At 37.0% G+C, this 27280-nt stretch overlaps 1 protein-coding gene across 1 annotated transcript in view; it reads right to left on the minus strand.

Annotated features, from left to right (window-relative positions):
* Nucleotides 1–27280, minus strand: part of ZNF407 (zinc finger protein 407) — a 335270-nt gene that overhangs the window by 193962 nt on the left and 114028 nt on the right. Inside the window, 1 exon segment of the mRNA XM_039710997.1 lies at nt 8406–8480. Within this exon segment, the coding sequence (XP_039566931.1) occupies nt 8406–8480 (75 nt within the window).

Raw genomic sequence — 27280 nt, forward strand, 5'->3', positions numbered from 1 at the left:
ATGTTCAGATTTGAGTTCTTCACTATGAGAAGGGCATTGAGGTGCCGGAGTGATTTCAGAGAAGGGCACCAGAAGGGGAAGGGTCTAGAGCACAAGTTTTAAGTGGAATTGTTTAGCCTGGAGAAAAGGGTGCTGAAGTAAGACCATATCACTCTCTACACCTACCTGAAAGGAGGCTGTGATGAGGTGAGGTTTGCTTTCTTCTTCCAGGTAACAAGTGATAGGACAAGAGGAAATGGCCTCAAATTGAACCAGGGGAAGTTTAGGTTGGATACCAGGAAAAAAATTCTTCACTGGAAGGGTCTAACATTGTAACAGGCTGTGCAGGGAAGTGGTAGAGTCACCATTATTGGAGATGTTTAAAAAACGTGTAGATGTAGCACGCAGGGCAATGAGTTCGTGATGAACACAGCAGCGCTGGGTTAACAGTTGAACTTTAAAAATCTCAGAGTTCTTTTCCAGTTTAACTATTTTATGATTCCATGATATTTGTTTAAAAGGACCAACTCTTTCTCAGGCATCAGAAAATATCACCTTGTATTTCAACTTGGAATGACACAAAGGACCATGAGGATGATCAGAAGACTAAAGAACCTTTCCTATGAAAGCACCTTTCCTATGACAGAGTTGGGGTTGTTCAACCTGGAGAAAATATGGTTTTGGGTTGACTTCACTGCATCCTTCAAGTACTTGAAGGGAACTCATAAAACAGATAGACAGTGACTTTTTGCACAGGCAAGTGGTAGGACAAGGGGAAACAGTTTTAAACTAAAAAGGATATTTATATTGGAAGGCAGGAGGAAATTTTTTATTCAGAAGGTGGTGAGGCTCTGGAATAAGTTGCCTGGAGAAGCTGTGAGTACCCCATACCTGGAAGAGTTCAAAGAGTGGTTGGATGGGGTTTTGAGCGACCTGGTATTGTGGAAGGTGCCCCTTTCCATGGCAGAGGGGTGGAACTAGATGGCCTTTAAGGTCGCTTCTAACTCAGGCCATTCTATGATTCTATGACAGCAAGAGAAAGTGGAACAATCAGTATGAAACTGACTTATGAAGTCACTTAATTACTATTGTTTTATACATAGAACAGTGCCATTCAAATCAACTTCCAGGATCAGAAGGTATTTTACTATCCACTATGTTACTGTTACTCTTTTCTTAAAAAAATACTGTCAATAGACAGTAGAAACAAAAGTTTCTGTACAAAACAAAAACCCAAGCTAGAACAACCAGTGTTCTTTCCACAATCTTGGAGAAGAGCGTATTCCATTATGGTGTTCCAAGACTTAAACGGCTGCTGCAAAGAGGAAAGAGGCTCTCTCTTTACAAGGAAGCACACAGAGAATACAAGGGACAAAAAGTACAAATTACACTTGGAAAAAATTCATCTTAACAAAAAATTATCACAAGAACAAGCATTCCCTGGAGCAAATTCCTCAGAGATGTGGCAGAGCTCTCATCACTAGAAATTTTCAACATGTGATTGGACAGAGTGCAAGATGATCTCCTCTAGGTTCCACTCCCCTAAAAAGCTTGCACCAGATGATTTTTGGACTTCCCTTCTAAGCTGGGCTGTCCTATGACACTGCCCACCACAGATCAGTACAGAGCACACCTTGCTCTGTAGTGACTATGTAGGCTCATATTGCAGAAGATTGTCTTTACAGTACAAGACCTCCATGTTTCCACTACTTAAGTCTCAGTCAACTTTTTTTTTAAACATCATAGCATTGAGAAGGTGATTTTAGAATTGCATTCATGGTACTGTTCACTCCAGAACATGTTTCTCCAGCATTTTCTTTCCACCTTGAGGTGCTGAAACTTAAGTAAACCTGGATAAACAAACATTCATACTTAATAATTATGCAACTGCTTTGCTGCAGAAAAGTAGTCCTGACGGCATCATAACTTAATGCAAGAATTATGAAGTGTGTGGCTAAAAAGTAGAAAGTAACCTTCTATCATCAGTCTATACAGCATTTGCCACAGAACTTCTGTTTTCACTTCCAAAGTTTATAAAATACTCCTCTTGATTCTTCAGAATGTATGGAAAATATTTCATTGCAGCATGGTCAAGAGATTATGTTTCCATTTCCTTTACAGTATTCTCAAAAAATATTTGTGTTGTATTATATAGACTGATCAAAGTTAAAAGTCATGGTATCACCCAAGACATGGAACATTTCACATCTATAAATGTCACAACGTACAACCCTCAAAGCAGTGTGACTGAGACTGCAGAATTGTCTGGAGAGGTCCCTTGCTACCAGTCCCCCACAGGTAAAAAGGGATCTAGAGATACTCTGCCATCCTAATCCTTACCCTCTTGACCGGCACAGTTGCCTTACACAGTGGAAGCAGCAAGCTGGGACATGCAACTCGAACAACTTTCAGCTGACTGCATCAGAGGAGGGATCAGTTTGCAGCTTACAACTTTTTGGCTGATGGCATGCAACAAGGAACTGTGTTTTCCTTGGAAACAAACCATTGTGAAATAAAGCTGGTGCTTTCAGCAGCTACCCACACTGTCCTCCACAGATTCACTGACAAGGTTAGCACACTCTTGCTAATGGAACTAATAATCTGTGCTCTAGACAGTACTCGATTGTTTATGAATGTGAGCTCATCATTTATTTCTTGATATGATGCTTAAAATTAGTCAAAGGTGCTCACTGTGGGCAGCATGAATCCCATCAGGACTCCCTCTATTTTCTAACCATAGCAGCTAAGCCTTCACAACAGGAAGACTGTTGCTGACTACACAAATTTCAAAAACATCTCACATACCTAGCAACTAAAAGAAACTTACTTCAGATTGTCCTTCCTTCTGAACAAAACTCTAATATTCCCAGGATTTTATAAGAAGAACAAATGAGTAGTAGCAAAATAACCTCATTCTTTTACAGTCTTTCACGTGTTATTTTTCTTTCTGAAAAGATGCTGAAGTTATCAATCATCCTTGTGATAGCAGTCTTCCAAAGTCTGTCTGCCTAGTCTTCATTTCTTTTTAGCAAAGCAAATGCATATGATGTGTACAGACAACAAGCCTTGAGGAAAGCTGTGAATTTTCAACACATCTTCTGCTTCCAGTACCTGAGGAATCACAGGTGGCTTCCTTATGTTCCTTGGTCAGACACAGACAGAGAAACACACTCAGGCAGCAAGTGACTGTGGAACCTGTTCCACACTCTGACATAGTATAGCACCAGACAAGAGCTGAACACCAAAGAGAAATACTGCTTGCAAAGGTCAGATAAGCCTCCAAAACATGGAAAGCTGAGCATGCATATCAGGCAAAACTTCAGCTCCCAAACATTGCTAAAGTTGTGTCCTTTACACACACACATCCTCTCATCACAAACTTCCAATCAGTAAATATTTGAAGAAAAAGCTATATTTTGTTCCTTAGCGCTTTTCCAAAGTATGATTATGCAACTGCCCAAGACCCTCTAAAGGAAAATGCAGGAAATAATCAATTAAGTAAAACTTTTCATTCCTATGCAGTTAACCTACTAGTGTTGGGTTCCAGTCAAAAACTCATTTACAAGAAGCAGTAAAAGGTGATGACAAAGCTAGAAGGCAAGACTCAGCACACCACTTATTACAGGAAGCCTCTTGTCCAGTGGATCCACATGTACTGCCAGTGCCTCTAAATGGAAACCCTTCTGTGAGACAGCGACATACAGCCACACTCCTTCAGAACACAACCAGCTGGAACAACTGAAGCAGATTATTACAAAATTATTACATAGTAACCCTTACCCTCTTGGCCTGCACAGTTGACTTATGCAGTGGAAGCAGAAAGCTGGGATGACTGGAACAACTTCTTTTCATATGGATGTACGGCACAACACTTTGTGACTTTTGCCACTTGTTTACCCAGAATTTGCTGTAACATCAGACTGGATCCTTTTACTTTGCAGGGGCAGCATCGCCCAAAACAGTGTATCAAATGGTGTATTTGTAGTTACTATCACAAATTTCTCTACTCAAAGAAAGAAAAATGTTTCAAAGGAAGAATTAACAGTTCAGTTAAAGAAAAGAGGGTTGTACTGATGTACTTCATACACTTCTAGTTTTACATTCAAAATCGAAATATCGGGACACAGCGGCTGATTAAAAGACAGTTTTCTAAATAATATACAGAACATCAACCCTGAGTTCATTTGTCCTGACTATTTTTCTTTCAGACCTCAACAATCCCTTCCACTAACATACCTACAGACTTGTCTATTTCATGATATTTACGTATTAGTAGAATTTAATATTCACAAATTCAGATGGGCTTATGCAAGCACATGAAACAACTGGCACCTAGGAATTTCCTCTTTTTACTTCAATGTGTAAAACATACACAAATTTTAAAAGTATGCTATATTCCAACATTATTTGACAAAGCAACTCAAACATATTTATGTTGCTATTAGACAGTAGTAGGTATTTACCTACAACTCTTCCTCTCAAGTTGAAATCACTGCACAGTTTTTTCAATCAACCAAGATCATTTCAAAATCATATGATCTTCTTATGATGTTACTGGCACTGTAACAATGATCTGATTCTTAAAGCACATGAAAAATACCAGAACCTTCCAAAATCAAATATATGTTTTAATGACCTTTACAAGAATTGTTTTATAATAGATACTCCAATTCAGTGACTGTTTGTGCTACCAGCAACTTTATTCATTCATATATGAATGACTCTATTTTATTCAATGGGATTACTCATATGTAAAGTTATTTCAGAGGCAACTCATCATTTAAAATTCATAAGGAAGATGAGGTAATTAAGCAACTATAAAGGCTTTTCTATGACTTTTTCTTATGTAAAAGAATTTTTAAAACAGATATATCAGATAGAACTCTAGTTAAGAAAGTATCATAAACTAAAAAATATATATTGTACAGTACTAATGGTGTCTCTAAAAAAATCTTTAAAGAGTATTTATGTGTATTTTTCATATTTAAAAAAATCTAAATCCAGAGTTGTACTTAACAGTGGCAGAATTTATTCTCACTGATGAATGACTTAGTGAATTTATTTTTATTTTCTTGCTCATATTTTTATGTGTGTATATCTTCACAGTGAAACATCTCTTTGTTCTGTGTTCTGACACAATTTACAAGTACAGTAATGATGTAACAGAAATTAGAACTTGGCACCATTAACATTACCGATGCTCTCACCTTGTCCTCAACCACAATGTCTACTAGACACAATAAAGGTGTAGCCAAAGATTTATCCTACCAATAAGATATAGTTATAGGTCCCATGAAGATTACTGACACTGAAGTACCAAATATGTACTGGCCTTGGACTTAGCAGATAACATGCCAGTTTTGAGACACATTCAAGTTGACAATAAATCAGTATCACAGTTCCAATAACAGGAAAATATACCTTAGAGGAATTCTTTCTGTTAAAACATTCCACTTTTGAGTTAGCTATTAAATGGTAATGATCATAATGGACTAGGCAGTAGGGGGTTTTGTGTCTAAAATGTGCAGACATTTTACTACAAGTTTATTTTTTAAAAACTTATGTGATTTTCAACTGCACAGTATTTTCCCCTTAAATCAACTCTGTCTTTTAAAAAAAGAAAATAACTCGAACAAAAGGTGTTTTAGTAGCAATTTCATTATGAGTTACACTTGTTTTCTGCATCTGCCCATGCAAACACCTCCACAGCCTCCATAACTCCTCCCTTTTGTGCATTAAAAAAACCCGAAAGTGATGGAAAGCTACAGAGAGCAAGTTGTGTAAGTTAAGTACTCCTTACTAAATTGTAAATGTGTTTTTTCTTTCCCTTTCAGAACTATCTCTATGCCTAACACCAGCAATTCTATTCTAAGAAGTTTGTATAAAGGGTCTCAATTTCTTGGGGTGTATGGGTTATAACCATTTTTTTCAAGCACCCTTTTGAACTTCTTTTCAATTTTCTGTTTTTGATGATAGTCATGCTGACAACTTTTTTTGGTCCATCAAATTCTGTAGTACAATTACATGAATTTACTTTTAATAAATTACCATCTTTGCATATATCAGTCAAACCATGAAGACTAAACACTTGCAAATAAAATGCATTATTAATTTAATTGTCACAGCCTATTTAGCTAGCTTCTATTAGTATTTGCTATAATATGCAATGTATCAGAGGGCAGAATCAAATTCAAAACATAAAGAATAAACTAATTATATTGTCCTAGAGAAATTAAAAAATAGCAAGCTTGCAAAATTAAAATCAAAGCATTAATGTTTTACATAGGTAAGAAAACTACATAACTTAATTTATAATATGTTTATGCCTAAAGTGATGGTTTAACATGCAGAAGAAGGATTTCTTTGGTTCCTAAAGCCATTAAAAGGCATCAAACTTTCTCATAATAGGAGAGGAAAGGTGGAAAGGAAAGCAACAGTGGTTTGGTATTTACTGCAGTAGTTCACATGGCTTAAACATCCCCCATCCCCAGCGAGGGACTGCTACTAGAAATTTATATTGTTGTTGTAGCTCTGCCACTACTGTTTGATGCTGCTCTACATTAAGCTGAAGTGCCACCTGAAAATGTATTGTGGAAAAGAAATACTCAAAAGATGGCTGAAGAAATTGCAAAAGAAGAGGGCATGAAGTCACTCCAATTCCACCTGCCTATGCTGGAGGCAAAGCCTCCCCAGCCACACCAGCAGGCAGGGCAGGGAGGCTGCAAGCCTCAGCAGGGCTCCTCTGCTCCTTGGGCAGCCAGGGCCTGTCAACCTGCTTCTCTCCTCCTCCTCCTCCTTGTGCCATGCTGGCCAGACAGAAAGCTTTGAAAGAATACGGGAAGAAATGGGGAAAACAGCCACAGCTGAGAGGCCTTCAGAACAAAACTCTCAAAGAAAAGCCAGCAACAACTGCTTTAGTTTATAGCATCCTGCTTGTTTAGGAATTCATTTCAAGATGATCATCACTAGAAATATTCCTCTCAGGCTAAGATACTATATTTGGAAATCTATTGTATGCATCCTTTATTGTGCACATATTCACTAGGGTGATGCAAGTTATCTCTATGTTGTATTTATGATGAGTGTACAGCAAGTATCCCCTTGTAAAAGAATATATTGGTATTGAATGCTTCCAGTTATAAAATAAGCCACCAGAGCAAAACACTTTTTGTAATTGTTGTGCTATGACAAGAGATAACCAACATAAACTTTATTATGATAACTGCTTTGATGAAACTGTAATTGTTTTTTTCAGTGCATCACTGTGTATTTTAGATTAAATAGAATATCTCAAAACTCTTGAATAATCACATGTTAGGGAAATTCTGGTTAAGCCCTTTGTAGAGGAAATCTCCTTAAAAATAAAAGCACTACCTAAACCAGTGCTTAGTCAAACTAAGACATATATGGGGTGTTAATTTAAAACCCTACTCTTAGGTTCCTCCATGATTTAAGCATGACAAACTTGTGAGGAATGGGTCTAATTGACCACAATTCCCATTGTCTTTAACAAGAAATGAACATGGCTCAGAAAGTGCTTTGCTGTGCTCTCCTACAGCTCCTATCATTTATTTTTCTCTTTTTTTCATACCAAAACCAGAAAATACTCTTTATTTATGAAAGCCTACCCCCAAAGAATGAGTTACAAGGCAGTAATATTTGAAACAGTATCATGTATCCAGCAATGAACACCTCCATCTACCCAGTCTGAAAGAGAATATGAGATCTTTTGGCTATCCAAAACACATCAATTTTCTAGTTGGCCCAAAGATTCAGTGAAATAGCAATAGCTAAGCCACAATGTGCCAAATAAATCTGAAGCAAAATCTGTTTATCTGCAAACACAGTGCCATTGAGTTTGTAAAACACAGTTATATTTTAAACCATATAAAAAACAACCTGCTTGCAAACAAAGTTGGAGAATAAGAAGCTTTGTACAGATTGAAAAAAATAAATTAATTCATATTAACAATAGTGAAAATGCCAAATTTCCCTTCCTGCCCAAGAACACTTGAGGAAACTTTCTTTTTGATTTCTCTGTGGCTTTTACCTCTTAGAAAGTAATTTTATAAACCTATGAGCATCAAGGCCAGCAAGAACAGAACAAAAAAGGAAAAGAAACCCAAAAAACCCCAAACATTTGATTTTGTACTGAGACGCACATTTACAACTATGAAAGTTTAAAAAAAATAATATCACCTGTCAAAAAAAGCCCCAAAAGGTGCAAATCCTACACCTTTTACATGGAATTTCTTTATACAGATATGTCATAAGCACCACAACATCAGAACACTTAAAGATGTTGGCTCTTTCTTGGAGTTGTGGCAAAAATCCAGATGGCTTCATTGTGGGCAAGATAAATATTCTAGAAAAGACCTCCACATACTGGGTATGATACAATGAAAAATAATTTTAAAGCAGTTTACCTTTCTTTGGGGGTGCCAACTCCGTGTTTGCCCAGCAAATGAGTATTCAAATGCTTCTTCATCACAAATGCCACCCTGTCAAAGAGCAAATGAGAAAGATCATTTTATTAAACTTTTTTTTTTCTGTTTTGAGCATGCACTTGAACATATTTCATTAAAGGCAGACCTTAAAAAAATCCCTCCTCTGCTAGGATGTGATTTAGACTGGGGAGTCCATTCTGTAACAACAAGCTTCCCTCATTTTGCAGTCCCTTGGCTTTTCTCTTACAAGTCCCAACCATACATCATTGGTCAAAAAAAGGAAAACCTGTTTCTGCTTCCCTTTGCAAATTAGCACATTTCACACATTATACTGATAATAGTCTATTTTACCTGACAAACATTGTCTGATGTTATAAAGCAATACAGTTTTAGTTATACCTTTGAATATATTTAAGCCTTATGGGCCTGTCCTGCAACCTTTCTTCATACAGGTAGCTCCATTGTTTTTCATGAGAAACATGAAAAACCAGCAAGATAAGATGCTTTAATCACTGCTCATGCCTGGTCAAACTTCACTGTATTAATTATTTAAAGAGATACACACAGAAACAAATTAATAGCCTTAGTTATTTTATAGCCTTGTGAAAAAAAAGGATGAAAAACGTGAAGCACATGTTCATGAATACACTATGAGCAGGAATATTGTTCAAACTGGCAAGACATTCTTCAAAGCACCAACAGCAGCAACAAAATACATACTACCTGGCATCATGTTTCTACCAAAGCAAACACAGATAATTTACTTTAATTTTGGTGACATACGTAATGAAACAGATAGAAGCCTATCAAGTACTATTCTTCTGCTGATAAGACCATAACAGCAATTTAATTATGTCATGTGACTGCTTCAAACAATTTAGATATCAGACTGAAGCTTTAAACTAAAATGGTTCTCTCGATAAGCAAAAATTTTACTGCTGCAACTTTCAGTGTGAAAAGGGCTTGCAAACATTTTTGTTAATTATGTATTACAGCTGTCCTTCATAAAGTTAATTACTAATAGCTGAAAGGCAATAGACTCTATTTGCATATGTACATGAAAGGCATGACATATGCAAAAATATGATTTTAATTAGCATTCCATGATATGAAGGGCTACAAATCAAACTGGCATGTTATAAGATTTTTAACATTAAATGCTGAATTCATCTGGACGTGTTTGCAGTAATGGACAATGCAAGGACTGTAAAACAGCAGCACTATGGGATATAAGAGCCACAAAAGCAAAGACACAGTACTTTTCCTTTACAATTATGTTAATTTAGCTTTTCTGTGTCTGATCTTCTTTGGGCATTTGCACATTATTACAGAGAATCTCTCTTGTGCATCCCTTAAGGTGTAAGAATATAATACTGTCTTATTTAAATGATATATATTTCCTTATTTTTTACAAAAACACATTTAAAAAGTATCCCAAATACTTTTCCCTACCCAACTTATTACTATGGCACCATAACCATTACAACTGTGAATAATCTATTACACCGTTACCATCATTACTATGCAACTGTCATCAAAATTACTGTACATAGGGAAAATCATTGTAACAAAATAAAAAATGTATTCTAATAAAAGCATAAGGCATACAAAATGTACTGTCCTTGCTTTTCAACAGAAATAGAATTTCCACAAAACTGTGGATGGTACCAAACATATTTTCATTTAGTAATGCCTGTATTTCCTGTTACAAACTCCTATTTTCCCCCTTCTCCAGAAGAAAAATAAACTCAATGAAATTACTGTGAAAGGGAAATGTGCAATCACAGTTGTAAAGGGATATTTTGCTATTTGCATGGAATATAAAGATCCCAACCAGCTACACAATATTTGCAGGGAAGAACTTTTTGGTTTCTGAGCCCGTTCAGTTAAAGCTTCCAAACAAAGGCTCACCATTTGATATACCACACAACTGCAGGGGGTACAGACAGACATACCCTTCTGCAAAACCAAAGACAAAGGTCTTGGTAATAACATGAAGCAATTAATCTCACATTCTGCCTCCTCTCTGTTGCATCTATGTTCTAGCAACCATTTTTCTGCTGTTACACAGCACAAATAAAATAAACCCTGACTCAGTTTGGGTTTCAGTACCTGCTAACATTTTAAGATTTAATGTAAGGCTTGAAGCCTTCAGACTTGAGGAGTGCAGAATGCCTCAGTGCAAGTCTGGAGCACTCTGCACAGCTCAGGGGCAGCTCCCCACCCTAGAGAACCAGACCCTAAGAATAAAAGTAGAGTTGCTATTTTCATAAGAAATTGAGAAAAAGATTTTAAAAATTACCAACAGAGACAGGTATTATTAAAACAAGAGGCAAAGTCTAAACAACCTTGTTTGGATGCTGAGTTTGAGGACCACCCATTAAAACAAACAAACAAAACCACAAAGAGAGACAAGTGAAAACTATTTGGTTTTGTTTACTAAATCCTGCAGGTGATTTTCAAACAAGCATTAGCAGTGTTTGCTGTCTTTACAAAAGAAACACAAAAATATTTTCCATACATTCAGTAAGTCTAGGTTTCGAAGTAATTAATGTTTAGTAGTAAAAAAATAATGGGTTTTTGTATGTTATTTACCTCTGCTGAGGTAAATCAGTTATTCCCAAGCTACGGCTAGAATAGACATGACCAAGCCTTGACCTTTTAAATTAATCTTAAGTCTGATTGGCACCTATAAGTACTCACTGAGTGAACACTTTCAAGATATATTGCACTGATATATCTTCAAATCAAAAGGAATCTTTCCATCAGCAATTGATAAGCACCAATTCAGGCTTCACCCAATTTCTCATTTCTTGTTTTTAATTCTTGTGGAAGTATAGACATTCAAATGCTAAAAACTAACTTGTTTCAGAAGCACATCAAAAGGGAGTAGAAAAAAACCTGCCATCAAACCAACTCTACTGTTCCAAATATGTGCAAACCAGGCCATACTAGAGGCCTGGAATCTGTTTTACAAACTCTAATCTGGACAAATTCGTCCTCAACCCCCATGAAGACAAGAAGTCACAGCCCAGCTGCTCTCCTGTGGGTCAGGTCTCAACAGGCAGAGATGTCTAGCCTACGCATCCATGTCATTGTCACTGGAAATTCCCATCATTTAGTAGGAAGACTACAAGAAGCCTCCTCTTAAAGTGGAACAAGGTGATTCCTTTTGGGGGCAGTAGCATTGTGATTTTCAACTACTCTGGCTTCAAAACCAGCAACATCCTCAGTCATACACTCTATGCTGAAACTACAGGATAAATTAAAGACAAGTTGAAAAATTACACAGAGCTTTAGAATAGCATCTTCATTCCCTATAGACAACTTTTTGCACACAAACTATAAATAAAAATTACTTTAAATCATAAATACATGAGCACCTTTCCCAAAATAAGTTTGCAGAATATTCTGGTTTCCTTTTAGAGGAGTTGTGGTTTGTAGGAACGTGACCATTCATATTCCATGACAATCTTCAAACAGTATTTGGACTCCCTCAGAATGTCTGTAACTGATTTAGGAGCCTCTATAGACTTGTCTTCAGATAAAAGCACATTTTAAAGTACAACAGAAACAAAGGGACTTCTAATTCTGGGAACAAAAAAAACATATTGGACAATCTTTACTTCTACTTTTTATTCTAGCATAATACAAATTTTTCAGCATGTGCAATGTTTATCATCACAGTACGCAAGGAATAGGAATAATCTGTCATGTATTGTCTGTTTTCTATTTTCTCTGTGGGGAGAGAACTGTTCTCTATGAAGTATCTTGCTCTGAGAGGGCAAAATATTCTAAGTTTTATTATGTTTTGAATCCATAATAGCTCTTTCCTTTCTAATAAGTACATCACTGGGTTAATCAAAAGCCTAAAAAAAAGCCACCCAGAAGCAAACACACACGCACAAACCAAAACAAGCACTCTGGGCCATAAGGCCATGAAACCTGTCATTTCCTGCGTGTTTACCAAGTGCCTTGGCCTAGGAAGGAGCTACATGTTACCTCTACCAGAGAGTCACTCGAAGCCATGGTGACAGACCAGCCATCTTCTAACTGCACATAACTGTTGAGGAGGGCCAGCACGGGAATTTATTTTTGTGGGACTCTACAAACAAGGTATCGAGCAGCTGAAGAGCAATTTTAAATCACTTCTCAGTGGATACATTGCTCTCTGCAATTGCTCTTGCAGAATTTATCTTACAGACAACAATGTTCAATGACAGCAGGAAAGTCCAGGAGAATAACAATGAATATCTAGCCTTTATTCATATTCTCAATATCCTTTACATCTCCTTTAAACTGTCCAAAACCTCTTTATACACAAATTTAACTCTGAGAATACAGGTAAGCTAGTGCATAACCCAAGTACATAGGATGTTTGAAAAAGCTGCTTGAGAGCCTTCAAAAAATCAAAATCAAACCCATAAACAAATCCAAGAATTTAGTGCTTTGTTTTATTATAAGTTTCAGGCACATAGAAAGGATAGAATGTTTTACCATTTTGGATGAATCAGCTGGGAGATCTGACAGCATCAAGGAATAATAAGAAATAGGATCTCAAACTTGTATACATCATCACAGAATACAATGAAATAATATCCTATTCACATCAGGTTTTGTTTTCTATGATCTGTGCTTGAATTTCTGTCCATGTATCTCCACATGAGGCAAGAAACCAGAAAATCAAGGCAAGCTTCACAGATGATGCCGAGAAGGGGGACCAGGATATATTTAGGCAAGTAAAGAAGAATGTAGAATCTATGGCTCTTTCTAAATTAGTGAAGCATACTTGTACTTACTAGGTCTTGAAAAACACTGGAAACCCTCATTGCTGTAGTTGAATGAGTGGTTCACATGGAGCCATGCCAACAGTGGTAACAACCAGCAAAAGAAAGAAATAGTGCATTTTCTCAAGAAATACCAGGACGTGCATGTATTTCAGAACATTCAATAAAACTTGTAGGTGCAATTACAGATTTTTGCATGCACTTAAGTTGTGCATGTTCTACCCTTAAAAGCAGAACTTCTCATATTCAAATCAGCACTTAGTCAAATAGTATTTAAACAGTGGACATGAAACTAAAAAAATTTCAAAAGTTTTCAAATTCTCCAAATTATATAAAAAGATGCTACCCAAATCTCATATCTCCACCAGGATTTATTCAGCAGGTTAACTTCCGGAACAAGAGCACAGAGGCAAATGTAGAACTGTCCAGAAAGCAATGGTTTTCTATGAACAAGTAAGCTTTTCTTTCAATGCATCAAAAGACTAAGTTCCTGAGAATTTCTTCAAGTCCATCATTTATGGATGTTTGCTGATTCTGAAGGGTCCAGACTGGGGCTCTGATAATTCTCTTGCATGACTGCGCGCCAGGGACTCAATTTAAAAGAAAGTATCTGGCAGGGCAGAGTCTGGTGTGGAAGATATCCAGTAGTCTGAAAGGCTTCATGCCCTTTGTGACAAGATGTCAGGTTCAAGTAAATATCTGGCAGGGCGAAGTCTAATGTAGAAAACATCCACATATCTGAAAAACTTCATGCCTTCTATGACAGGACGTCAAGTCCTAGAACCCTGCACAGGAAAGATGGGGATTTCTCCAGACTCATTTACTAGACAAATAAAGGATGTCTTATTACTTCCAAATAAAGAAGATGGTTATGCTTTGTAAACTTTAAAAAAAAATCAATAACGTTCTAAAAGGTTAACAAGTCATCACGGAATCTGCGGTGCTGAGAGCGCAGTGACACGCTGCCTTCTACTCCCTGCTGACCCCAAGTGTCAAAGAAGGATATGGCTGCTCTGTGCTCCACCCTCACCAACACCAGTAATTAAACTGGGAAGCAAAACATATCCATCCACCCATCCACATGTCAGGTGTGTGTAACTTGGCAGAATGAAAAATACAAATTTTTCCTCTTCCCTTACCAAAAGCGGTAAGTGAAGACAACCTTGCCATCACCAACAAGACAAAAACCCAGATTACAATGGGAAGATATCATGCTACTTCATGCAACATAACTTTTGAATTTCTGAGAACTATCAGCATTTCTGCTTCAATTTTGGGTGGTTTTTAGGGTGTTGTTTGGGTTTGGGGTGGGGGGTGGTAGTGTTTTCCATGCAGCAACCAGGTATGTTTCTTAATTATTTATTAGCTTCTTTTCCATTGAGAAGTTTTGCTACTGAAGTTTAAAACCCAACATTTTAAAATATTTTTTCTGTTACTATGAAATCATCAATGCAATGAGTACAACCTTTTCGTCTACAAATACGTCATCTCCTTTTTACTGTTACTTGTAACAAGCCAGCAATGAAGCCCAGCTGCCCAAAAAATAAAGACAACAACTTGTATTATCAGAACACCTGCACACAGCTAGCACTCAAGGTAGACTTGAGTATCGCAGCAGCCACTGTTCCTGCCTTGCTTTGAACAGGATGACAGACAACAGGATTGTCAATGTGCTGTTCAATGACCTGCATCAATCTCAAGAATAATTTACTGCTATATCAGACAGATCATTATGGATGAGTTGCGCGCTATCAATCAATCAATCGACTGTGTTGTTCCTGCATATTCCTGCATCTATCAACCAGAAGAGAGAGACATCCCTCAACATATTCTTGTTGCTCTCTGCCACCAATCTGCTATTCTCAAGATGGCAAAGAATTATTAGCCCCATGGCCATAAAGTAGTAGCAACTGGCACAATTATCTCCTCTTACATATTCTAGCATTCTGCTAGACCTGGTTACAAAGAAAGAGCAAACTAAATAAAACAGGAAACATCCTCTACTGTTCCACTTAAGCTTGTCTTGCCATCAGAAGTTGTTTTCTCACCATCTCACTTTGAATAAACATATGTTATAATATAAACCATCCAGGACATCCAGAAATTTAGTCTGTTATTGCAAGCAAGGACTGTGGCAAAAAAAAAGGAATTCAGTGGCAGTATTTACACAACTTCCTCCCCCATGAGGGAGCTCACTTACTTGTGTGCCTCACCTGAAGTTACTTATTTTTTAACTGAAATCAAAAAGGGTTCCTGCAAGTTAGCTCAGGGTCCATTCTGAACTTTTTTGGTTTGAAGGTATTGTGTTTGATTTTAAATACGAAAAGTACCCTTCAATGACAGCTGCAGGAATAAGCCATGTCCAGCCAGTTATAATTATTATTAACATAAAAGTGAGTAGAAACTTAAGAGTGGAACTGTGAACTTTTATATTTGAAGACACAATAACAAGTGTTAACTGTAAGTAAACAAATGACACTCTGCTTTTATTTGCTTGAAGAACAAACTTAAAATAGCTAAACAGTGGCAAAACTGTTAGTCAGGTGTTCCCTCTGTCAGAAGATCACCTTACAAATATATGAGAAAATTAGTACCACTACAAGAAATGTTTGTTTCAATATTCAGAAAAGTTAATGAATGTTAAGTGATAATGGTAGACAGCAGCAGTATGTAATTAGATTTCTAAACACATCTTACCAAATCACTTCTTAGCTAAAAGAATCACATGTTCTATTAATTTTCATTGGTTATTGAGCATCTGTAACTGTCACCTCTAACAGGTGTTTGGTAATCTAACAGCTGCACAAAAAAAAAAAAAAAAGGAAGAAAAAGAGAGAATCATAATGTACTTTCTCTAGCACTGCCATCAACCTCTCATGTCTACCACAACGCAGAACCTCTTTTCCTAAAGTCTGAAATACAACCCTAGGTTTGGTGTTGGGAGTGCCTTTCATTTAAGAGAGATTAATACAAACTTCCAAAACCAGGACATCACCAGAAAACACACTTGCCATGCTACATGAAGCTGCAGAAATGCTTTAAACATAAATGAAGGTTTACATCTGTAAGCACTGTGATCCAGAATAGTGCTTTAGCAACCTTGCCACCAAGCCACAGCTTATGTCTTTTATTTTTTCATGATTTGTATATCCAACAGTCTCATAACTGATTCCTCCCTTATCCATTCTTTCCACTTTCTTCAGTTACTGGCTTGCCTTCCTGCTCATGGCCAAGTCCATTTCCTAGCATGCTCAGGACTTCAGATAAAGAATTTGATGCGGAAGGCATCAGTTCCATATATCACCATTTAGGGCCCGGAAAGCAACAGCAGGATAAACAGGCTAGTATTTGCAGGCAGAAGTTGTCCAAAGTTAATTCAATATTTTGGGTGGGTCAGGTGAACCACATCTCTAAGTGCCCTGAGAGGAGTTTTGAAATACTGGACTTTCCACAGACAGTTGGTAAAGAGCTTCCCAGTGATCCCAATGAGCAAAGTCTGTGCCTTTTGAAAGCGTAAAAAACAGACTATAAGGCTATATCAAAATAAGGATGTTCCAATGACTTTCTACTTAAAAGTAGAATTCATAGAGCCAAACAAATATATTTAATATCTTGCTGTTCCTGAATGAAAAGTCACTTTTGATGTAGCTTCTTCCTGACAGCTCAGAAATCACACTGCAGACTGAATTACCAGGCTTATGCAGATCTTCTAGAGGAAGAGCTATCTTAAGAATGAAATTCTCTTCATCAAAAGAATCTACTGTTGCCTGTCTTTAAAAGAAATCAAAACAAATCTAAAGATAGTTGATTTGTCGACTAGAAAACACATAGGGCCTGCAGTAGCAGTGCCACATACATAACTCAGTCAATTCTGCAGCTACAGTGCCTGTGGTCTTTTGCAAAGTTGAGAGGTACCAAGAAAGGAATGAGATGAATAAATTGGTCACTATCTGATGACTGAACTGCTCAGAAGTCATACACAATCAGAAGACACACACAATTTTTATTGACAATTTCCCCACAATTTGAAATGCTGCTGGTGATAGATGGTGGCTGGAGCGAAGACTCTGCAGTCTGCTTGATCTGTGAGAGTAGTGAGAATGTTGCCCTAGGTCTTTGCCTGACATAGAAAAGCAAGTGCTGGTTGATTTGTTTATTCCCGAGACTTAAACTCAGCTGTAAAACACATCCTTTTTGCCTTACATCCAGGCATTCCACAAGACTGTTTGACTGCAGGTAGAAAGCAAAATGCTTCAGAATATCTTTTTGCCAAAGTAGCTGCATAAAAATAGTAAATCTATGACAGCAAGACCTAATCTGTAACCATCAGTAGTACCATCCACATTCATGAACCTTTAACAACAGGCTGGTCGAATCAGATCTGACTGGCTCCAGCCAAAGAAATCAAAAGACTGTAATATGGATCAGATTGGTTTCAGTCCACAAAAAATGCATCTCATACTTGTATCCTCATTAATACGTTTAAAGCACAAGATGGTTCTGGCTTTCCTGGTCCAAGGGCTCTTGGGCCTGGCCATTGCTACCTCAGGGACTAAAAACCACCTAACACTGTGTCATCAGGCCAACCTAACATCTGACAAGCATGCCTGATTAATGTTTGGTTTTCCTTTGTTGGAAGATATCTTTGTTAGTACCTGAACATAAGTAAAAGCTCTCCAGATACTTTCATTACAGCCATGCCCAGCTCTTCCCAAAAGTGGAGTGTTGCAACAACTTCCTCCTACCACTGAAGAAGGAGGCTGACTGAAGAAAGTAACAGTGTCTCTCAGAGCAAATCATAATATACAGAGAGAGACTGTTATGCACTATCTAAGTATTACAGACCTAAAAAGCTCTCTCAAATTATGGCACTAATCATAGAGGATGCAGATGATATAAAGAGCAGCACAGAAGTCTATCCAAGTAAGAATTCCAGGTGTAACAGTGGTGTTACTCCACTTATCCCATTAAAAAATGCTAACACCTCACATCACTTCAGTCACATATTCAGCAGGGGAATCACTGAAGCTGCCAAGCATAGTCTGGTGTTTCTCAGCTTTCCTGTGATGGCCAGCAGGAGTCACTTCAGAAATCCAAAGCCCGGACTGAAGGGACTAAGAGCACTCACCTGAGATATAAGTTACTAAAGCAATAAAGACAAAACAATTCCACTGAATTTAGATGGATGTTTCATACACACACAGAATCAGCCCACATTCATGCAGCCTGGTAAGGATGTTGCATGCTCTTCATATGAAGACTGTCATCAGTCTGGAAAAACTACAGGAATATAGATCAGACAAATCAGTACAGTCATAAAGATGATATCTGTGACACAGCAGAAGATGTTCTCTGGCAAAGATTACTCCAGTTCCAGCCAGCATCTGAGATTAACTCTGACCATTTCTGGCCACAAATCAAACATGAGAGATGTAGGAACAACATAGGTGCCCAATGGAATTGAGAAAAAAAAATACACCTTTGATCTCAAGGGCCTGAAAAAAACCTACATACACATGCTGAGTGTACCTATGAACAAAGAAGTGAAGGAGAAATCAGTGTAGTTTCAAACAAAAGCTTGTATGCTCTCTAAAAGAGAAGAATTTACAAAGTACCCCAAAAAGATGCAACATATATTGCTAACAGGAAAAATTATAGAACTTCAGATTTATATACAAAGTGACAGCCTGGTCCTATAAAGAAACACAAACCATGTCTAAAAAAAATTTTTTTTTGACTACCTTCCTGAGATTAAGTTTCAGTTAAAGGTGTTTTCTTTCCTAATCCATGTTGTCATTGCAATCACAGCCCCACAAAGCCTCATGTCAAATGCCAGCACAAAATCATGGGATTCCACAGGTCCATTTCGGTAGCAGGGGAACCAGACAGCACAGGTGACTCAGGTACCAATGCATGCATGGTGCTCCATTTCATTCAGTATTGCATCACATTTGGATTTCCAGTAATGGGTTCCTGTTAGAGCACTAGACTTTAACATGCTCCCAACTGACACATGTCCAAATGACCACCTGAATTCTCCATATTTCCTGGAGGTCACTTACCACTATGGAACAGAGCATGGAACCACCGACATGCAATTCTCTGCTTAGCTTTGTAACAAGATGCAAGTAAAATGGCTCTCACACTGGAGTCAACACGCTCCCCACTGTTTAAGCCCACAAGCCTTGCTGCAGGGATGAGCTGCACCAGGACAGTCTGCAGCTGAGAAAGGCCTCAAGTTTTAGGTAGCTTTAAAACATTCTGCAAAGATTAAATACATACAAAATGCTTTCACATTTTATATTAACATAAATAAGCAAACAAAAAAAATCCAATAAATTAGAGGGCTGTTTTGTTTCTTTACAATTTCTCAGATTAGCAGAACTCCTCTCAAAAAAACTCCATTATTTATTGCATGAAATATCTGTACCTGGACAGGCACAGAGACAGAAATAGTATGATCAGTGTGCAACTTTTACAATACTGAATAGCAGGCAATGTTATGTACAACACATAGCTGAATGAATAGATGGAATTGATTTTATAAAAGAGTAACAAACAAAATAGACCAAAATATTAACTGATAAACACATGCTGGGGTGGAAACAACCTATTAGAAAATTACTGTAAAGACCCTCAAACTGTTCAAGGGAGAAAAAAGTCCAATTTTCCACATAACCTGAGAGCACTGAGTTTTCTGATTATAAGATCCAAGGAACCTGTAAACCCAAGGCTCTAATTTTCTTATGGCGACTGCGTAATATTTTGCAAAGTAAAATTGACTGAGATGGAAGCTATTTTGCATGGTACAGTGGCGATGGCTAACAAATGAGAGTTTTGTGGGCTGAATGTTAGTCCCCTGCCTCATCTGCCACCCCTAATGACAGCAGCCACCTGCTGTTTTATTGTCACAGCTGGAGCCGGTTCACACTCCTTGGTGCTGAGCTCTGCCCATGAGCGCCAAGCTCTCGCCTCGCCTCATTACTTTGATGAACTTTTTATGGTCAGCACCCATGAAGACCTCATCTAGGACTATACAACCTAGATCGGCTTCAGGGAGTGCTTCCAGCTAGCATGAGGTGATAATACACAGTGACACCATGGCTGCTACTGCCTGTCACTTAGGCAAGTCACTATACTTCTGGCTCTACAGGGCCCTCAACAGGTAAAATGCCATGAAATTCTCCTTTACTATCAAGTTCACTGCCTTTCTTTTCACATTGCAACATAGAGAGATCATATCCTGCTACCAACATTTAGCTTTTCAAAGATAGATATTACAATAAAAAATGTATCATGCTGTTTATTGCATATAACTACAGACAAGAAATCTCTACATTCCTTAAACATAACCCTGTTGCCTTCCAAAAAAAGAAAGCAAGCATGAAAACCATATTACAGCTTGATTAACACCACCAAATAGGGGGAAAAATAATTACATGCATATTGCAAAAGGACCATTTCAACTTAAATGAGCAAAAAGCACAGAAACAAAAGTTAAACCAGTCAAACCAAATTATTAGGCAAATGAATTCACAGTGGAGAATGATACGTTACTTCCCTCTCACCTAAAAACCCCCAAACTTAAGCGTCTATTAGATATGATATTTTCTGAAATTCAGAAAACAACAAAGCAAAGCCTTTTACATAATTTTTTCTTAATCCAAACAGTCTGTTACTATTTTCTTCTAATTTAAAAGCAAATAGAATCATCCTTTCCTTTTCAATTTTTTTTAGTACTAACAAACATTCTGCATCTCCTGAGCCTGTATACAATTTTAAACTTCATCAGAAATTCTTTTATTGACGCATTTAGAGCAAACTATTTTATGCTTGATCACTGAAATTTAACCCCAGGTTTACTTTCAGCAGCAGAATAATTATTTTGGTGTCAACAGAGCTTTACATTTGCCCATATTTACATATATCATTAAGATTAATATATGTGCTATTAATAATAATTTCATTAACATTCTGAAATCATCAAATAACATTTTGACTTTTGAATGGCTGTAGGCTATTATAAGCCTAAAAACCAGAACATTTTCAGTATTCATTGTGTAGCAATCCAGCTGATCAGTTTTGACAAATTCATGCAATGTTATAAGCCATTAAACTTCATTTAGTTTCACTTAAAAATTCCACCTAAAAATAAAAAGCAAACTGTCTTTTTTTGTACAGACAGAATGATTTCTAGCAGTTACCAGATCCCAGGATCCTCCAAAAAGAAACTGGAGTTTTATTTCTTTTATTGAAATGTTTTAAAATTTATCGAGGAGTTTTTGAAATAATATTTTTGAGACCACTAGCAAGAGTTGAAAATCTCTAATATGTTACAGTGCAATTGAGCTCCTCTTGACAAGGGACAGTGCTGCAGAGACACTGTGCTTCGCATACAACCCCTACAAAAAACAGAAACTTAAAAATGTGTTGCTGAGTACAGGTTATGTCTGCTGCATTTCGGAGAAGTTACACATGTGCTTCTTTATGAGTGCTTTTTAAATTTCACCTAAACTGCAATTGAAGAGATAGAAGAAAATAATGATGAAACAAAGATTTCTATTCTGCTAAAAGCTGAGCACCACCCAGACAGTTATGAAGTATTAAAGAGACCACAAGAACACACAGAACCCTCCATAATGAGGGCCTAAAACATATGATCAGTCTCAAATATCAACAATGCAAATTTCTCTACCACTACAGTTTCTGAAAGCACTTGTCTTCTGCACGAGTTCAAGAGAACTTCTTGTAAAGCACAGTGACAGACAGATCACATCCTTCAGAGAATCCAACAACAGAAGAGAAAATTGCTTTCAGAAGAAAAAGGGATTCCTTTCTTTTGACTAGATCACATATTTGTCAAGTGCATAATTTGTAGGACTCATTTCGTACCCTTAAAAATAAAAAATAAAAAATGCAGCTTGACCAGTGCAGGGTAGATATTTGAAATGGACAAACTGCCCCAGTGGAACAATTAAAGGTTTCAACAGTACAATCTCCTAAACAGTGCCAGCAATTAAATAACAATAGCTGAGAGGATTTTTGTTTGGTGTTGGTTTTTTTTTTTTAAACCAGAAGTATGTCAGCAGTGGCATGTCTATTGCATGCTTTGTCATATAGCACACTTTGATAACTTTAAAAGTTTCAAGCATCTTTTTCATCAGTCACTAATTCATGAAGAAAATTCACCAAAATAAGTAGCTAAGTATTTCTTGTCCTGTTATAAAGGAATTTGTTAAAGAATGCACAGCTACACAGACTATCTATATTTGCTCCCTGTCTTACAAGCAGGTAGCCTGCATACACATATAAAAATTTGGAAATACTTTTCCTTTGTAACACTGGTTTGCCTTGGCATTATGACTGTGTTTTAGACTTGTACTCTAAAATATAACTTCAATTTACCCAGCACTTACAGTTCACTGGTCTGTAATTCTTAATATCCCTCTATTTTCCACCAATTTTAATTTTAGTCACTGTTATTTAAAGTTCATTTTCCATGCCCTTTCAATTGTGATTTTTTTCCAATGTGACAACAAACCTAAGTGTCACTTCTGATGGTGACTTTCATTGGAATACAGAGGAGACAAACTTTTTAAAAGAGAAGTTATAAAAACTTATGAGAAAATAACAAGGTGTGGTCAGTATAAAGATGAGCTCCATGTGAACAATCTGGAGGTGATGGAATTTGTATACAATTACTAATCCTCTGAGCTATTCAGCCCCCTGAACAATAAATTTCTATAAGCTGATCCCTTAACCCATCACCAGCTGCTCATGCTACTGCTTTTCAACATTGATGACGAAAAGGGAAACACCTTGCACTTTCTATTTAAATCACCACAATAAGGATGCTCATCTTGGAAAGTCCCCAGACCTCTCTTTTCATCTAATGGATCCTACAAAAAACAGGAATAGGCATATAAAACTATTTGGCTTAATGTAAATATTCTGTGTTCTCTACTTACTCCAAGCACACAAATAACTTCAGCGTACATATTTTCCTAGCACTGAATAGAAATAAATGTCAATCCTAAAAATGACTGAACTTCTATGCCTCCTGTTAAAGAAAAAGATATCCATATGAAGGATATTGGAGACATTGTTGAGGAACTGCTCACCCTTTAAAAAAATATTACCTCTGTAATACTGCCAGTGTCAGGCTGGGCAATTAGCCAATTAAGTGTGAATAAGAACTGCCAAGAAACTATTTTATTTTAGCCTCAGAATATCTGTGAATCTGTGAGCTGGTGTGTTTGTGTTCATGCATCAATGGAATCTGGTTGTTCATGCCAGGTTTCCTTATCACACTTTTCTGCCTCTTTGAACCCACACATTCCTGCAATACAAAATGGACATGTGTCTGCTGATAATGTCAACATACTCAGGTTCACAAGGAGAGATTTTGTATAACTAGATCTAAAGTAGTCTTTGTATTCATTACCAGACCCTGTCTACTTACACAAGGCTAGAAGAGTGGAAGAATCCAATACTGCAAGCTTTTCTAGGAGACATTAAAAGACAACAGGTGTGGAAGAAATTAGCATGGACTACAATATCCCTAACCAAACACTCTCCTAGAAATCCCATTTTTAAATGTCATCTGATGGAAATTCTCTCTTCTCAGTGCAGACTGGATTCAATGGGGTGCTGAGAGTATCCGGTTATCCCCTTAATTTAGATCTCATTATGCTTTAGACTCCTGTACATCCATCTAAGAAATCCACTTGGAAATATGAGTACAAAATATATCTCAAGCACTCTGACTAGGGCTACAGCATAGAAAGCCTAAAGACATAACCAGATCTCTATTTTTTTGCATTTTTTCTCTTTTTTTATTTTTTTCAAGAAAGGAAGCGGGAAAGATGGTGTGCACACCTACCAACTGCTAGCCTTTTTCTTAATTCAATTATGCAAATCAAGAAATCATTCCAAATATAGATTCTTCAACAGCTTTGTTAGAGTTATTCAAAATTAAAACCAATGCAAAAAAAAATGCACAATTTACAAATCAAAACTGAGCAGTCCCAAGTACAAACAGAAGTATGAAAAACCCTTTCACAACACTTCAGAACACAGATATTACCTGGTATTGAAGTTACCTTCTTGAATACCTATTAGAGAATTTCACAAATCTTAACAGTACTGACAACTCATTGAGAATTTACCATCGCTTAGACTAAAACACATCCTACTTTTCAAGACATGTTAAAACAGCCTTGATGAAAATGAGTAATGTTGTAAAATTGTGAGTATGTTTACTTACTTATTTTAAGGCCAGTCAAAGTAATTATCCAATATTGCTGCCTCTAATCAGGGATTATGGAGGAAGGATGGGTACAAGTCACTGATAAAAAAATGTCTCTGATCACACAATCACAGAATATGCTGAGTTGGAAAGGATCCTAAAAACCTTCAAACTCACAGTCTCTTCATCACATGACATAAATTGTATGAGTGACAACTGTCCTTACACAAGGATTCACAGCCAAGCCTACTATTTTCCTAATAAATCCCACTAGTCTGGTAAAGAAGAACACCATGCTAGCTACAGCACAAGTAAACCCCTGGTTTGATCAGAACATGCAACAATTTCTGTGCCTAGGGGTGAAGCTGGTAGACCAGTTCACCATGACACACTGAAGATTCAGCCAACTGGATTTTCTGTGTCCCCAGTAGCTGTGCTGTGGAGAAACCTGCAGGAGGCTGGCCTGCAGGAGGGCCAACCTTTCTGCTCAAAAACTCTGTCTGAAAATAACTGGTTTTCCCTCAATGGTATCAACTCTTCCATGGATCTCCTTAGCTGGAGATGATTAGAAATGGCACACATCAGCACCTCACTCTTCCCTCCTCTAGGACATAACCATAAACAGAGAAGGGACCAACATAACCCACACATCTTTGCCCTTGTTTTTCATATACTCCATGATAAGGGGAAAGAAGAGCTAGCAGGCAGTGATAGAAGTGAACAAGCAAATGACAGAAGTGAACAAGCAAATTCTTTCTAGTATTTTTCAGATTAAAATGGAATTCCTTTTTTCAGCATTCTTCTTATGTTTTGCTATGAACATCTGTAGCTCTTACATTTGCAGTTGCCAAAGGATTCTGCTTTTTCTTATCACTTTGGTAAGCACAAACATAGCATTTCTTCTTACCTTTTTGTAGATGCATCACTAAAAATTGTATCATAAAGCATTCAGAAATTGTTTTTCACTCCAGCACAAGACAAATTAAACTGAAAATATTAATTTTTAAATTATTTCAAAATTAAAAAACTCTTTCTGTTTCCAATGTATCTCTAAATTAATGCAAGCCTACTTCCTCCCAAGAAGAGAGCAAACAAGTGTAGGTTTCACTACAGTACATATGATCTAGATAACAAGGTCTAATCACAACATATTTATCACCATCTAGCATTTGGCTTGTATATGATGTCCACAGGCACTTGTAGTGATAGCTGTCAAACTGCATTCTTTTTCTGGCATAAAAGAGCATAACAACAAGGACAAGCAATGGAGTGCATTACAGAGTAACAACACAGCCTGGAATTTAGCCCATAGTAAAGAAACAGTCAAATTCATTATCAGCCTCAATGATGGAGGCTCATGCAGACAGTGGCAGAATATTTCAGAAATCACTAAGCTTCTTTCTGCTAAAGATGTTAAAAAAGAGTTTAGTAATAGCATACCATTTTCCTCTCCTTTCTTTTTCACCATACCAGCTGTCAGAAAATCTTAGTTATGCTAAGCATGTTCTCTTAGAAGAAGGTCTAAAAGGGCATGATCCCCCCTGCCCAAAACTGTTCCAACAGTATATGGTCCACCAGCAAATAAGTAAATCAAACTACTTGTGGTTAAATTGGAGGTTCATGTCTGCTTGACAGGCAAATGTCAGAGCTCATGCATCATTCAGAAATGTCTTGGTTTATTGACAGTGCAGAGAAATGTTGTATCCTTTACAACATTTCTGAAAAATAGAGGAAAAAACATACTGGGAAAAAACATATTAAGATTTACCTGTCTTTCTCAGATCACACTTTCCTTCATCTGTTTTTAATAGATCACTAAATTTATTTATTAGTCAATGTCCTAGGGTGATGTTATAATGCTTGTATCACCCTAAGACAGTCAAGTTTCTGACAAATGGCTGTTTCCCCATCCTTAACTTCTGTGGTGAATGCTTAACAGGTGAAAAATATATAGTCCTTTTCCGAAACAACCAAGTCTCAAAGCAACCTTGCCAGCACCTTATAAAGCTAACAGTTTCACATGGTCCAAAAGCCAAAACCACTAACTCCATCACTCCATTAGTTCATTGGGAAGTAATGCATGTTTGTTCCTGAGAACCTCTTGTTAAAAAAAATTAAAATAAAAAAGAGAGAAAGAAAGAGAGAGAGAGAGAGAGAGAGACACAGATAATCAGGTGATCTGGTACTCAAAGTCAGTTTTATTCATCTGCAGTTGCTCAGCAGAAAACTGAAAAATGGAAGACACTAATCCTAAAAATCAGAGGACGGCATGCCAGAACGAACACAGTGCAATTCTGAGCTGTATAAACAGAGACAAGTTAAAGGGCATCTAATCTTTAAATTCTTTAAATTAGTTACACTAAATCCTATACTAGTTAGACTGTTACAGTAAATCCTTAAAATAAATATTATTTAGCAAAGGCCATGACAACTTGTGCTCTATTTGTAAACTCCTGGCCACCTGGAACAGGATCAAACTCATTTAGTATTCTTGAAAGCCTGTTCTAAAAAGTAAACTTCGTATTATTTGTATTATGTGCATACACCAGGAATATGTTCACCTGAAGGTCTATTCATAAACAAATATGTAGGCACCTATGGCAGTGACCACCCTAAAATTCATTTTTCATCTTTACAGTTAACAAATACTTCTGATTACTCAATACATATGTACATATGGATGCAAAATTATATATTGATTAGTTTAGCTTTTAGCATAACATATGAATCTATTGGATTTCTCCAGAGTAACAGATAACATTTTTAAAAAATTATACCAATAGACCATTAGCATTATGAGTGAATTTATTTTCCCCAAC

The sequence above is a fragment of the Passer montanus genome, unplaced genomic scaffold (genome assembly GCF_014805655.1).
Source record: "Passer montanus isolate IOZ18808 unplaced genomic scaffold, ASM1480565v1 scaffold24, whole genome shotgun sequence".
Classification (NCBI taxonomy): domain Eukaryota; kingdom Metazoa; phylum Chordata; class Aves; order Passeriformes; family Passeridae; genus Passer; species Passer montanus.